This window comes from Lissotriton helveticus, chromosome 6 (assembly GCF_964261635.1).
Source record: "Lissotriton helveticus chromosome 6, aLisHel1.1, whole genome shotgun sequence".
NCBI lineage: Eukaryota > Metazoa > Chordata > Amphibia > Caudata > Salamandridae > Lissotriton > Lissotriton helveticus.
In genome coordinates this window covers 1,340,324,354-1,340,340,968 of record NC_136067.1, presented here as the reverse complement: position 1 = coordinate 1,340,340,968, position 16,615 = coordinate 1,340,324,354, and the positions used below count along the sequence as shown (strand labels likewise).

Below are 16,615 nucleotides of genomic sequence, written 5' to 3'. Positions count from 1 at the left end.
CTTGTGTACAGTATTTAAATATGTCTGCATTGGAGTGTTTTTTTGTAAAGTATAAATACTGGCTGGCATTGATTTGTGTGTGTTGTTATAGGTTATAGCCAGCAGCGTATCCAATGAGTTAGACTTGACCTGCTCTGCCTCATTAGTCTGAAGGGTTAAATGCTAAAAAAGGGTCTTTGCATCCCACTGAGAGGGGCTATAACACGGATGCCAGAGGACACAAACGTTAAACTCCCCCAAGCCAACCCCACCAACAGAACTGATGCCCAGTAACATTCTAATTTCACTGGGATCCCGAACTGGCTTTGTCATACAAGCAAAAACGTAATACATAATTGCAAACCTCAGTCCATGGCAAGTGTTTTGTAGGGTAAATGGCAAAGCTACTTTATAACATTTCTTGAACACATTACTTTCTGGCTCGGTACTACATTTCTGCAGGGCTTCCTTTGCTCGCGTTATTCTGCACACAATGTGAAAAATAATTTTGAAATTACGAAAGGAAAGTGACGCTTGAGGTGCAAAAAACAGTCAGGGCTACTCCAAGCAGCATTGAATTGCAAAAATGAGTTCTCCAGTAGGAGACTATAGAAAACAGACTTTTTCGATGGGTGTCCACTTACGGGTTTGGGCGTCAGAATGCAAGGTCGAATCCAAGTGCAAGGTGGGAATTGCCTCATGGCTATTAATAAAAAAAAAAAGCAGCACAGAAACAGCAGAGTGAGAGAGGCTGAGAACCATAACAACAATCAGGCCACGAGATCCCAACTCTGCAGCCTATCATTAACTTAACTTAACACATAAGGAAAGCGCTCACTTCCTGCATTCGAAGTGAGGAGGAGCTGCAGCAGCAGCACAGGCAGGCGTGTATCGCACTCCATCGCTCTGCGCAGGCAGGTCTTGGGGAACCGACTCCGCTGCGCCGAGCTCATCTTGCTGCCTGCACCGCGGCTGGCCCCGTCTCCTTGCTTCACCTGGTCTTCCTCCCAGACCCGTCATTGGAAAGGGGAAGGTTTGGCAACCTAAATTTACCTCATAGCAGACAACATGACCGCGAAGCTCTGTGGCGGGAAGTTTCTGCACGCGTTGCACGCGCACCTTCTGGGGCGCCTCGCGGTCTCCGGGAGAAGGGCTGATGCAGGAGCACGCGCTGCTTGGCTGCGTCAGCCCGGACAGGCACGGTGCAGCAGTGGCCATGGCGGGACTTGGGACGTTCACTCATTCATGCCGGAGTCGGCTGCTCTGCCCCGGGTGGACACCTTCAGGGAGCTGCTGGACGTCTCAGTCAGGGACCCCGTGGCCTTCTGGGATGTGCTGGCCAGGGAGAGGTTACTGTGGATGAAACCCTATGAAACCGTCCGAGACTGTGACTTTGGCAAGGGGAGGATCAGCTGGTTCCTAGGAGGCCAGCTGAACGTGTCTGGTAAGTCTGACACAATATCAACAGAATCTTAGTTCGGCCTGTGTTCACGTAAAACCTTGGGCAAATTCACATTATTCATGCGCATATACATTTTGCAAATGCACGAAGCGATGAGTCGGTTCTGAGTAAATTATCCTCACCTGATACGTGTTTCAGAACCTCTCTTCAAATCTTTTACAGAGTGCACTGTCTTTTTTGAAGTTTCAAGATGTAGGTTTGAAAATCCACAATAAAGTTTATAATGCAGAAAAGGAAATTTAATGTAAATATTTGAAACTTTCTGACTGCCTCGGGTTGCGCCTTGGGAGGTAGTGGGAATGGAGGAGATTAAATGTTGGGTTGCAGGTGCAGTCACACTAGATAAATAGCAGACGCTGAGATCAAGGTAGCAGAGAAAGAGCACGAGGAAAAGGGGCACGTGTTTTATGCCGTTCAAGTTAAACTTTTTTTAATATAAGGTTTGAAAAGAGGGTTTTCTGCTCTGAAACGTTTGTCTGGGACTCGCTGACTGTTCTTTAAATCAGCATCTATGCGGTATCTGTAGGTCCGCTTTCGCCTAAATTTCGGAATATCTGCTTCTTCACACATGACTCTATTTGCATACTGAGCAGCAGGCGAGGCAGTGGGACGGGCTCAAAACCGGCGTCTGATTGGCAGGCAACTTCCAAAGAAGGGCGTTGCCCCACTACGTCAGCCTCCTCAGACTGTGACAGAAACATTATTTCTCTCCAGGCTGTAACGTGGCAACCCGACTCGTCTTGCAAACTTCTGCGTTCAGCAACAGGCGTCCCTTGGGAATAGGCCTGTCCCGCAGGACTAAGGCAATGAATCAGCCGCATAAGTAAAACAGCGGTGAAGAGTCGGGCGATCTGCCACGGAGAGAATCTTTAGAGCGGTGTAATCTAAGTGAAACGAAAAGCCAGTCACGTGAGCTCCGAATGTGAGTGGTGCATTTCCGTCAATGGAACAGGTCATCTGAGGACACAGCCTTTACATAGCTCTCTTCCTCTGGCAGGAACACACAACTTGATTTATATGCTTGTATGAGCGCATTGGATCTCTGGCAGAGCTCGTTTGCGGCCTGTATTTTGCCAGTTAATGTGAAACATACATATCGTCCCAGAGACTCGCGTAAAAGTGCAACCTGGGCTCACCGTAACCCCACACAGCTCATTCCAGTAAACCCTCGAATATATCCAAAACACACACAATACTACAAGGCACCATACTACCAATTCAGTACAAAGGAGTCAGTACACTCGTCACACCCCTCCACATAAAACTGCCCCATACCACTGGCTCATTATATTTACCCCACCCTACTATAACAAAGCCAAGGTGAAACTGATGTCCATACAGGGCCTTCATGCCTCATCACACATTCCAGCAACTCCACAGAACCACAATAAACCATACCATTCCTCGCCCATGCGGTTTCACAGCAGAGCTTCACAGCATCCTACGAATGCACTATACTTCATCAGATCGCTTTGCACTACAACATTCATTTTCCCTACACCGCTCACTAAAGTTTTACATTTCCCCCATCACACCTCATCAGATTCCTCTTGTAACACACCAGCTGCGCTTGCTTTTCATTACACTTCTTCACAATAGAGCTCAGTGTCAACGTAAGGATTTTTGGGGCCCTGGGCAAGACATATTTTGGGGGCACCTATTTGGAACAACTTTGTGTATATATGATTACCCATTTTCTGCTGATTCAAGCCCACCCCATGCCTGCTAAATGTACTTTCAGAAACTGGGTCACAGAAAAACAGTTGACATATGCCTTTCTGTGGCCCCTCAAAATCCTAAAGATAACACTGGGTGAAAACAGTGCTTCATTTGAGTAAATGGTTGCAGGTTGGGACCACCAGCTCTCATGTTTAAGGATAGTGCTAGAAATAGCCTTCTCTGCAGAGTAACCCCCAAACTTTTTGCCTCACACCTCCCCTTTTTCTGACTTCGCTTTTTTTTGTAAATGAAGTAGGGTCCTTATAAGTAATCAGTCCGGTAGCCAGTAGTGTAGATTATGTAGGTTTATTCAGTTACAGGTAAGATGGTATAGCCCCACCGAAGAGCATTCTGCTGTTCAGCCCCACTCATTCCAACTGACCACTCATCCAAACCATGCACTCATGAACATTCTATTGCATCACACACAGGCTGAGCAGCAAGAAACTAAGAGACACAGGATATGACACATCTCCTTCCTTCAGGAAACAATAAAATGACAGCAAGGAAACTGAAGGAAATACACATTCACACCTCCTGTACATGTAAGAAACCAATACTAAATCACAAGAAAATATCACATTACATTACATAAATTATTCCACTCTTTAGATTGTAAGAAGGATCCCTCATAAAAATAAAATCATGTAAATCACATTGCGAGAATAATTACAATACTAAAATTGTAAGATAAGATCACTTAAGATTACGTTGCCTAAATCACTACATTCCTAGAATTGTAAAGAAAGATGACATAATATTACATCACAATGCACACATCCTTATATTCCTTAAATTTGTAAAGGAAGATCATCGCAAAGATAGATCACACATCAGGATTACATACAGTTCCCCGCGAGAGACACTATATATATATATATATATATATATATATATATATATATATATATATATATATAAACTCCAACCTGTCCCTCAGTGCACTTCCGGTGCGGACACGAACGGGGACACCAAATGACACCACAGCCAGACTTGGTTCAAAGGTGAATTTCTTTTATTAATGCATACAGGGTGCAAAGCCTGTCAAACGCGTTTCGGGCACCGGCTGTGCCCTTGCTCACTGACAATTTTACTTAAATACTCCACCAATTTAAATACACTTGATTCCGAGAATTTTCGCGCCAAACATCCGTTTCAGTAAACGACATAGTTGAAGGACTCATGACATTCAAGACTAAACAAGTTATGGGAAACTAACCCGCCATTTTGAAACGGTGTAAAATATCTGATCCCAATATTGTCATGGTGACTGTATATCATCACCCATGTGCCCTCCAAAGCGTGAAAATATTTAGAAATGTACTAAAATGTATATATTTCATAAAAAAAATATATGTATATTACAACACTATATTCCACGAGTTGTTTGTTAAACTGACCAGAACATTTAGGAAAATCATGATTATATTAAAAGGGAAAAATAATATGGAGTAAATTCCAAAGGCATATTAGGCTCGGCTAAATCCATTAAATCCTTAAATATGTACTCTCTCGAGTTCTTGATGTGCAAATACGCTATGGTACCATCTCATGCTATGCGAACATAGCCAAGTATAACTTGTGAATATCACGGCAAAATGCTTGTTATACCTTTTAAAGTGCAAACGTGTAAATTTCATCTATACAAATATAAACATTTGATATGTACAAATACGGTCAAGTATCCTAAGCACCCAATAAATAAAGTTCCAAGCGTACAATATATACAAAAATGGTCTTCAAACGGAATGGAACATGCCAATATATACAAAACCACAATAATAATCTGATTTCCGTATGGCCATCTGAACTGAGGCTCATTGTTGATGGTAACATGATTCAATAATGCTCAAATGCTGGATAGGCCCGTAAAGTGAAAACATGCCAGACACAAAGGTTCTCGTAACTGAAGAGTTAGTGTGCTATACTCATTGTGTGTGAGTTTATTAATATCTGTAGTGGAGAGCGTGATTATATTGGAGGCTTGCGAAAAAGAGGATATTTCTTGTCATGTGTTATGACAAGATGTACAAGTGCATATAGTGTTTTATGAATGAAACTTCATTAAGATTAAAAGGCTCACATACAAAAAATGTGTATCGTGGGTCATGCATAGGTTACATAAGGTTCTCAAAATGCCCTCCAAAGGCCGGGAATACATTTTCAGATAGTGGATTCTGGTAGGCTGTAACATATCAACGCATAGTTGGATATGGTCCCCAAGCCTGGAGTCCATATGGTCCTGATGGCTGAATTTAGAGAAAATTGCGGAGATCTTCCCCCATGTTGAGACCTCCAGGGGTCTTACTGTTGAGTTTCATAATATATTTAGATTCGAGTTGGCGGAGTTTTCTGTCTGTGTCACCTCCCCTTTTGGCCTGCTCAACTGCATCAATAACAAAGTATTGGAGATTGGTTAAATCCTTGTTGTGAGTGGTCGCAAAATGTCTAGCCACGGGGTATGTTATATCCGTGTTGACAATTGCTCTTATGTGTTGCAAAATACGGACGTGGGCTGGGTGTTTCGAACTTCCCACATACATTAGATTGCAAGAGCATTGCAGTACATATACTGCATTTTCTGTGCGACATGTAAAATGAGCCCTGAGGGGGACTGGGGTGTTGTCAAATGGGGTGGTATAAGATGTAGTGTTTACCCCAAATGTGCATGCCCTGCATGAACTGCATTTACATACATGCAATTTTCAGAACCGGACGTTTTCGTTGAATCCTTGAGATTACCTACTATTGTTTCTGCTTGTTGGGTAAGCCGGCATTCTTTATATAGGTGTATACGAGTTGCACTTGGTTCGCAGTTTCTCTACCACTTGGTGTCTGGTGAACGGTACGTTTTACTTTACGTTGGAGGGGGCGAAAATTCACATTTGGCAGCAGGTTTTTTCTAACACTTCGGTACCTCAGTGCAGTCACGGTTAACCCTTTAAAGTAGTTTACACTTACATTCTCATCATGACCTGTTAGCTCCATAGAACCTTTACAATATTGTTATATTATTTCATTACTTTATTATTTCATTAGGTTTTTTAACAATATATGATTCAGTGCAGCTGTGGCTTAATATCAGTTATTTTTTACACCTAAATACTTACATTCCCATTATGGTGATTATTATTTTCACAGTGTCTGAAATATAGCATTGAAGTGCTTACAAATAGAACATTAATTGAATATCAAGGATCAATACCGATTGGAAAGGATCAACCCCTGAAGAAGGGTCCATTAGTGACCCGAAATGCATTGGGATATGTTTTGATGTGTATTATTTATTCATGTATTTTTTGAAAAACGCAAAGGATGACAAATACATATGTGAAATAACAATGTATTAAGCAAAAGCTTATTGATTTTGAATGTACAATTTCTAGATTTGTTTAAACTTCATGAACGTGGTTTATTATGCTCAGTAAAAAACGAATATTTTGAACTATAACCTTTGCACAGCATATTATGTTTAAATTGGGACAAGTGACGTACGAATTTGATAATACAATTGTGAAACCTTGAATGGACTTAGGTTGAGCTCCCAGTCAGACCTGGGTAAACCAGGTCCTTACAGAGCTGTTGTACAAGGGATTGTGGGCACAATTCATCACTGGGATAGCTCCCACACATACGTAACTTTTATTTACATTTGGAAGAATTGGTTGAAACTAGGTAGGTGTGCAGGCTAGTTGGTTACATTGCAGTTTCACACGGCCCATACACTAGACCAGCACCCACATAATCAACGTGAAATGGCGTCTTTTAAAGAAATTTCAAACCTTACATTGAATCAGGCAGAAATTAAAGCATATGGTACAGAAGAGGCAGCATCTATTTATTCATTAATAGAACAGGTTCGCACTTTCAGCACTTCTAAAGGCACTACAGCACAGATGTTGAAGCAACTAGAATATGTTATGCGTAAAGAAATTAATCAACGGCTGCATGCGACAACACTTATTGAATATCACAAGGTTAAGAGGATACCGAGAGGTCTTCGAATTGCACTCAAACCCATGCTGTTCAAATTTAATAAGGCGTTTATGATTAAATGGCAGGCAATCCTCAATAAGTGTTCACTTGATCTTATCCTCTTGATAATAGAAGAGTTGTCGCAGATTTTGAATGAGTTAAAGGAAGATATTTACATTTTGCAACAGGAACTAACTAGAATCATACCAACAGAGGATTGGACTAAAATCTTGGAGGACATCAATCGAAGACTGGATACCCATGCGAAAGAGGTGCATGATCGTAAAATACGAAAGTTTCGTAGGGATACGATCGATTATAAATTAGACGAAGTCTACACGTGGGCGGAAGCCTACGCACAAAGAAGATTCACAAGTAGACCGATTCCCAAACAAACATCATCAGAGGAAAGCATAGTACAGGACGAAGACTTATCTTTACAAAGGGCACCGGCTCCTGTTGTGAGCACAGAGTCTCAAGAACCAACAGCATCTGGGTCATCTAGAGGCGTGAAACCTTCTTTTTTAGCGGAAGGACAATCAGCAACCCACCCACCCGACCTACCAACAGAAGTAAGACCAAACGGATCAGGAGGGGACAAAGTAGTAAAAAAAGTTCCAGAAGGAGGAAGACCACAGAGAGTAGTCACGAAAAAGGTAACCTAGTGGTGAACATTTCGAGCCGACAACTGTCGATAGAGCAACTGAACATTTTAAACAAAGGGACCTCATTTGTTCCCACCTATGTATCAAATGGTTTGGAAACGGAAATAGCCCTTTTCAAATTCTTACGAAAATTGAGACTCAAGTGGTTTTTTTCCACCACAACATCAAACGGGTCACAGCAACCCAGGGAAATATTCAAGCCTAAAAGCAAATTCATGTCCCCTATCTCGCACAAAATTTTGGATAATTTTGAAACTCTTGTAAAAAAGGATTTAGAATCTATTAAGTATGAAACACCCAAGAATTCTAATCTCTCCAAAAGAGAAAAACGTATTTTGAACAATTTGAGACAGGACACGTCCATTACTTTTCAACCAGCGGACAAGGGAGGAGCGCTTGTTATTATGGACACTACTTTTTATGATCAAAAGGTAGAGGAGCATGTGCATGACACATCCACGTACATTCAACTTGAAAAGGACCCTACTCAGGAATTCAGTGCATTTCTAGACGAGATCATCATTAAAGCAGAAAACGCCGGCACTATTAACACCAACACGGCTAGATACTTGAAAACCACTGAACCGCAAGTGCCACATATATACATGCTCCCAAAAATTCATAAGAGTTTAGAGGACCCACCATTTCGACCCATTGTAGCTGGATGCGGATCCATACATGAACCAGTTGGACGTTATGTTGATTTCTATTTACAGCCTTTAGTACAATCATGGGGAACATATTTGAAAGACACCACAGATTGTTTAATTAAATTATCAGAAGTAAATGATCTTATTGACGACAGGACAATACTGTGCACCATAGACGTGGTGGCACTTTATACGTCAATCGCCCACATGGAAGGTTTGGAAGCCATAGAATGGAGACTGTTACAATCAGATTTAGATCAACAATTGTGCGTGTTTTTACTTGAATTGTTACACTTTTCACTATTTCATAGTTATTTCAATTGGAAATCGCACTACTTTCTGCAGAAAACAGGTACATCAATGGGCTTTTCAGGAGCGCCATCTTATGCTAACACGTTCATGGCACATTTCGAACAACAGCATATACTCACAGACCATAGATGGATGAACAATTTGATACTTTTTTTAAGGTACATTGATGACATTTTGGTCCTCTGGCGGGGTACCAAACAGGAACTAGTTGAAAGAATTCAAGAACTCAACGAATGCAACCCACGAATTAAATTCACTTATGATATTCAAGATCTAAGGATACATTTCTTGGATATAGAAATACAAAAAACTTCACAAGGAATTTCAACCACCGTTTACCGAAAAGCCACGGATGTTAACAATGCGTTGCACTACACCAGTGCACATCCAAGAAACTTGAAGAACCATTTGCCCACATCACAACTGATGCGCATTAAAAGAATTTCATCGGATGCAGGTGAATGTGAATGTTCAATCAAAGAGCAACTAAAGAGGTACACCGATAGAGGCTACCCTAAAAAGGTACTAGAAGACGCGGAACAACGAGTACGACAAATCGATCGTGAGAATTTGTTGAAAAAAACTGAAAAGTCACCAAATGAACGCATAGTTTTCGTCATGAAACACTCCACCCAATCCCACAGGATCAGACAAATATTGAAAAAGCGGTGGGAAATGATCGCGAATGAACCTGATTTCATCCACATATTCAAAAACTTTCCAATTATAGCACACACCCGTGCTAAGAACATAAGGGAAATACTCAAAAAACCTCAAAGAAACCAGACGGTCACTTTCAAAGGGATGAGAAAGTGTTACAATTGTGGACAGTGTAATAACACAATAGTGAGCAAGACCTTTTCACATCCACAAACTGGTAAAGACATTGTCTTGAAATTCAATGCTGATTGCAACTCCTCAGGAGTCATTTATGCCATACAGTGTCCATGTGGACTCACATATGTGGGTCGCACATCTAGAAAAATTAAGACTCGAATTATAGAGCATAAAAGCACAATACGCAATAAATCCACTACTTCCAGCTTAGCGACACATTGGATCAGTGCATCACACACCATACCACAATTGAGATACACAGTATTAGAAGTGGTAGAAAAACACTCAGGAATAGATCATAATGTGGCTTTGTCTCGTAGAGAAACTTTTTGGATTAGGAAATTAGGCACCCTCACACCGGGGGGGCTTAATGATCAATATGAGATGTTGTGTTTTTTATGAACAGATTCATTATGAATGTGGCCTCATGTAAATGACTTGAAGTGATAAGCACCGTTATAATGCTAACATGAGGCCTCATGACATGATTAGATCCATACATGTACTGTATACAATGTAAATATGTTCTTTAATGTTTATACTGTTCTTGTGGTAACGTATGCCCGATTGTCTTGTCATATTGGGATGAATTATGAGAGAGACCGCATATACTAAGTTAATTCAACATGTACTGTTATAATATGATCCAGTAGCCTCGCGGACACTGGTAAATATGTCCTTAATAGCTTAGACCGCTTATATTTCATTGACAACTGTTTATGTTATTGTTTATACGAAGGCACTGGGACCTCATATGTGTTATTTGCACATTATGGTTAAGAGCACGACAACAATTTTGATTGCGTCAACTTAAGTTGTATACTTTATTGTTTAGCATTTTCCTCGATGTTCCTTCTTTTCAAAAATGCTATGAGTGTATACTTTTTAATTTCATGGTTAAGAGCACCACAACAATCTTTATTGTGTTCACTTAAGTGGCATATTTTATTGTTTAGCATTTTCCTCAATGTTCCCTCATTTTAAAATGCCATGAGTGCACACTTTTTAATTTTCACCATGGGATTTAGCAGAATTAGCACCTCTTGACATTGTTTACGGCTCAGACTGAGCGCCGAGTTTTCTTCATAAAACTGCTGCATCCGAAAATCGCCGGGTTCATTTAAAGACACATATTAAAGGTAGCCATTCCCTTTAACACTTCCCCGCTAGCGTTTCAGCCTCGAATCAGTATCGAGCCCTTTAAGACTATATGAATAGAGAACTGGTAATTAGCCCAAGGACAGGGCGTAATACTATATAATGGAGGTTGCGTTGGACCGGATGTTGTTACCGGAAGAAGTTTCGAGGTCGAGGGTTAGAGCACGCCGTGATAACGGAGGTAGGAACCGTTCAAGCGCTTTCCGCTTTTCGGGATTTCTTATCACACGGGCTAAACTAAGGCGGGTAACTTATGCACTCGCCTCTTTACATTACAGGAAGTTCTGGCCACTTTGTTTCTGATGCACCGCAGCCTGCGGGAAGAATTGAATTTTGACTCACAACACTCGTCTTTTGGTAAGCCAGCATACATAGATTGCGCACTTGAGACGTTCCGTTCTTTATTACATAGGATGATTGACACATGTATACATGCAATTTTCAGAACCGGACGTTTTCGTTGAATCCTTGAGATTACCTACTATTGTTTCTGCTTGTTGGGTAAGCCGGCATTCTTTATATAGGTGTATACGAGTTGCACTTGGTTCGCAGTTTCTCTACCACTTGGTGTCTGGTGAACGGTACGTTTTACTTTACGTTGGAGGGGGCGAAAATTCACATTTGGCAGCAGGTTTTTTCTAACACTTCGGTACCTCAGTGCAGTCACGGTTAACCCTTTAAAGTAGTTTACACTTACATTCTCATCATGACCTGTTAGCTCCATAGAACCTTTACAATATTGTTATATTATTTCATTACTTTATTATTTCATTAGGTTTTTTAACAATATATGATTCAGTGCAGCTGTGGCTTAATATCAGTTATTTTTTACACCTAAATACTTACATTCCCATTATGGTGATTATTATTTTCACAGTGTCTGAAATATAGCATTGAAGTGCTTACAAATAGAACATTAATTGAATATCAAGGATCAATACCGATTGGAAAGGATCAACCCCTGAAGAAGGGTCCATTAGTGACCCGAAATGCATTGGGATATGTTTTGATGTGTATTATTTATTCATGTATTTTTTGAAAAACGCAAAGGATGACATATACATATGTGAAATAACAATGTATTAAGCAAAAGCTTATTGATTTTGAATGTACAATTTCTAGATTTGTTTAAACTTCATGAACGTGGTTTATTATGCTCAGTAAAAAACGAATATTTTGAACTATAACCTTTGCACAGCATATTATGTTTAAATTGGGACAAGTGACGTACGAATTTGATAATACAATTGTGAAACCTTGAATGGACTTAGGTTGAGCTCCCAGTCAGACCTGGGTAAACCAGGTCCTTACAGAGCTGTTGTACAAGGGATTGTGGGCACAATTCATCACTGGGATAGCTCCCACACATACGTAACTTTTATTTACATTTGGAAGAATTGGTTGAAACTAGGTAGGTGTGCAGGCTAGTTAGTTACATTGCTGCATTTAAAGAAACCATATTTCGGGGACAACCAGTTTTTTCCTTTTTTGGTTTCCGGACTGCTGGTGACCAACTCGTTGCGCATGGAGAATGCGCGCCTGAAGGTAAGATCACTTAAGATTACGTTGCATAAATCACTACATTCCTAGAATTGTAAAGAAAGATGACATAATATTACATCACAATGCACACATCCTTATATTCCTTAAATTTGTAAAGGAAGATCATCGCAAAGATAGATCACACATCAGGATTACATACTGTTCCCCGCGAGAGACACCATATATATATATATTTTTTTTCTATGCTATATTGCTCTTTAATCTCTAAAAAGGATGCAGTCATTATACCAGTTGCGGGATTCCTCTTTAACTGATTCATTTTGTAATCCCTAAAGATCTGTGACCGGGTCTTCCTGGATATTAACATACTGCTTCCTTCAGCGTTAGCCCAAAGGTCACCCATTCCCATACCTTCTAAGGAGTTTTTAGTATACGCCAGCCATGGGATTTTGCTAGCTCATTTTAGGCTCAGCACTTCCTTTAACTCGGCTCTAAAAGCTTCTAATTCTGGGGTACTCCATAGGCATCGCCAATGTAGGAGAAGTCTAAGGGTAGCTTTCTCAGCAATTGGACCAACCCCAAGATCCATTCGAAGTGGCGTAAATGGAGTAATTATCGGAAGTTCTAGGTGTTGCTTAAGAAAATCATTTCCATTCTTAGATAGGGGGACAGTTGGCCCATGGCCCCATATTTCTGCCCCATACATGGCTTCACCCCTTATTTGAGCTTTGTAGATTTCCATCACTGGCCCAACCGTTTTATGGGTACACTTCCTGAGCGTTTTGGCCCCCCCCGTTGTCTGTGCCAGCTCAAGGCTGGCCTTCTTTATTTGTGCGCTCCACTCCATCTTCTCAGTGAGTGTTAACCCTAAGTTTTAAAAAAAGGTCACTTTCTCTAGTAGTTTCCCGTCTAGCTGAGGGTTTGGTCGTGTGATATTTCTTATGTTAAAAACCATATATTTAGTTTTTTGTGTGTTTATCTCTAAACCCCTGCTTCTACAAAATAAATGGAAATTATCTAGTGCCCTCTGTATTCCCATAGGGGACTTGGATAGTAAGAGGGTATCATCAGCGAACATCAAGGCAGGGACCTTGAGGTTCGCTAACCTAGGGGCATCTATATCCCTCCCAGCAGTCAGGATTTCCACTAAGCTGTTAATAAATAGGGAGAAGAGGGTCGATGTCATTCAGCCCCCCCTTGTAAAAAAGTTGTACCTACAATTCAGGCACGGAGCATTGCCGATTCGCACCTTGACAAATACCAGGGGGGGCACTTCAACTCGTGGTTGCAAGCTGGGCAACCCTATCTCGGAGACAGCTCAACATGTACTGGTTTTTTGCCCGGCATACACGAAGGCCAGATGCCAATGGCTAGTACAGATATGTAGAAATCTTGGAACAAACCATTGCGTGGAAGCCTATAGGATTTTAAAATATGAGACTAGTATGCTCATTGTGTATTCTGTCTCCCGATACCTATTCTCCATGTGGTGTGCGCACCGAGCTATTTTAAAATCAGGCTCTGCTTAATCTGATCACTCCATCCTCTTTCTGTGACCTTATATTGGTATCAACCCCATCTTTTTTAAACCTCAAATGTTGCTAATGTTTATTTTAATGTATTTATTGCATTTTATACTTTTTAAATGGAATTCTTTGATATTGCACATGCACTTTATCCTTGAAATTTATATGTATTATTTGCGGTGTATTTTGTTGCCTGTGCTTTTATGGTCATATTGGCCGACTTAAAGAATTCTCGACTGACTTACTGAGATATATATATATATATAAATCAGGACAGGGTGCAACCTCCACACCCACAACTGTACGCACTGCAAGACCACTACAGCACACCACATTGTGCTAGGCAAGGAACGCACATGTTCCTGTCAGGATGCAACCTCCACACCCCACATCTGTTTGCAGTGCAGAACCACTAGAGCACACCCCATCTCGCTATGCAAAGGAACCCCACATATTCCTGGAAGGATGCAACCTCCATACCGCACAACTGTACGCACTGCAGAACCACTACCGTACGCACTGCAGAACCACTACCGCACACCATATCTCCCTATTCAAAGGAATGCACATGTTCCTGGCAGGATGCAACCTCCACACCTCACAACTAAACGCACTGCAGAACCACTACAGCACGCTATGGTATCTTTCAACCAAAGACTTTTAAACTTAAAAGGAACTCATAGCTCACTCAAAATGTCATCCAACACAACATCTTTGCTAAAAGAAAATCATAACACTGGGTATGTTTCACACCCATCCATCCTCACACATAGGAGATCCATTCTAACCCACATGCCACACAGTCCATTCATGAGACCTAACCCAACACACACAATACATTAATAAATTCCACTTGCAACACAATATGCACAATATAGACCACACTGCATAGGATAGCTCAATGCAACACTCTCTCTAACAAAGGCTAATAAGCAATACTACAGACAACAAACAATTTAACATGGCGCATAATAACTGCAGTAGGAGTAATCAGACAAAATACACAGGCTTAAGCATGAATTTGAATTGAAAAGACAAAAATGGATGTGGCAGGCGGTGAAAAAAAAAACTGTACAAAAGTCAGGAAAGCGACAGGACACCAGGCCCATCCCAAACAGCACCAAAGTAACTTCACCTTAATCTTCACCTCAATATTGGAACAACATGCACATCTCAGCACTCAGATGAGTCTTTTCCGTTGATCCCTGAGTGTCTGCATGCAGTCATATTCCACAGAATAAATTTCCTTCCTGCTGACACACCGCAGATTACTCACAGTTTAAACTTGAAACAATGTACCAAATACAAATGGTTCTTTGAGCGTGCCGGTTCTTTGGATTATTTGATGACTGCTGGCTTATGTGACTTCAAGCTACCAAAATGAAATGCCCTAAACTTCCCAATACAATCTTGCTGGTTGGTTTCCATATATTTGATGACTGCCGGCTTCTCCGACTTTCATCCACCAAAATTAAATGCACAAAAGCTCAGCAAACAAATATCTGTAGACTGTCTGTTTTTAAAGGAGCAAGATCAAACACCCATACGTTTAATTCAATACGCTGTGTGTAGGCTGGCAGGTTTCAAGCCACACAGGTCAAACATCTAATCTTCAATTCTGTAGGCTGGCAGGTTTCATGCCACACCATGTTCAGGGCCCAAAACTTTCAAGGTGTAGGCTGTCTGTTGTGGAAGACACCGGTGGAACATCCAAGGCATTGCTCAGGCTTGATTTTAGGCTTCTTGTTTAATTTCTTGATTCTTCATGCAAGGTTCTTTTGTAAATGAAGTAAGGTCCTTATAAGTAATCAGTCAGGTAGCCAGTAGTGTAGATTATGTAGATTTATTCAGTTACAGGTAAGATGGTACAGCCCCACCGGGAACAGCATCCTGCTGCTCAGCCCCACTCATTCCAATTGACCGCTCATCCAAACCATGCACTCATGAACATTCTATTGCATTACACTCAAACAGGCTGAGCAGCAAGAAACTAGGAGACACAGGATATAACAGTTTTTGCTGGCCTTATTACTCTGAGCACTTTACCACTGCTAACCATTGCTAAAGTGCAGGTGCTCTCTCCTCTAAACATGGTAAGATTGGCTCGTTCCCAATTGGCATGTTTAATTTAAGTACAAGTCCCTAGTACAGTACACTATATGTGCCCAGGGCCTGTAAATTAAATGCTACTTGTTGGCATTCAGCACTGCTTGTGCCACCCAATAAAATAGCCCTTTAACCATGGCTCAAGCCTGCCATTGCAGAGCCTGTATGTGCAGTTCAGTTACACTGCCATTTCGACCTGGCAACTTTTTCTTCTTATTCATAAAAGCCACCCCTAAGGTAGGCCCTGGGTCACCCAGAGGGCAGGGTGCAATGTATTTAAAAGGCAGATTTTTTTTCCCTTTTAAGCTTTACATGCCCTGGCAGTCAAAAGCTCCCAAATTCGTTTTTCGTCAATGCAAGGCCTATCTCTCCTGTGGGATAACATTGGTATTACCTTAGTACATCTTTTAAGTGTAATTCCCAATTGTAAAAAGCTAGACTTTTCAAGAGTGGTGTCTCTGCACTCTCAATTTAAAATGACTACTTATGGTGAAGTTGGGTTTTAAGTTGTAGGACTGAAAATGCCACTTTAGAAAGTTGTCATTTTTTTACATTAGCCATGTTTGTGCCTGCTGCCTGTCTCGGAATACAGGTCTGGGATTGATGAGAGCTGGACCTTGTTCATTCCCTCTAGACAGCAACACACAACAGGAGCTTAGGAGTGAAAGATGGACCTTCTAATCCTGAAGGGCCATCCTGGACAGAATAGGTGGGAGGAGCTGG

General features: G+C 41.1%; 1 protein-coding gene across 1 annotated transcript in view; it reads left to right on the top strand.

Annotated features, from left to right (window-relative positions):
* Positions 1-820: 820 nt before the first annotated feature.
* The window catches only part of ACSS1 (acyl-CoA synthetase short chain family member 1), a 1,294,163-nt gene continuing 1,278,368 nt past the window's right edge, over positions 821-16,615 (top strand). Inside the window, exon 1 of the mRNA XM_078649067.1 lies at positions 821-1,423. Within this exon, the coding sequence (XP_078505193.1) occupies positions 1,048-1,423 (376 nt within the window). The 5' untranslated portion in view covers positions 821-1,047. The remainder of the gene's footprint in view (positions 1,424-16,615) is intronic.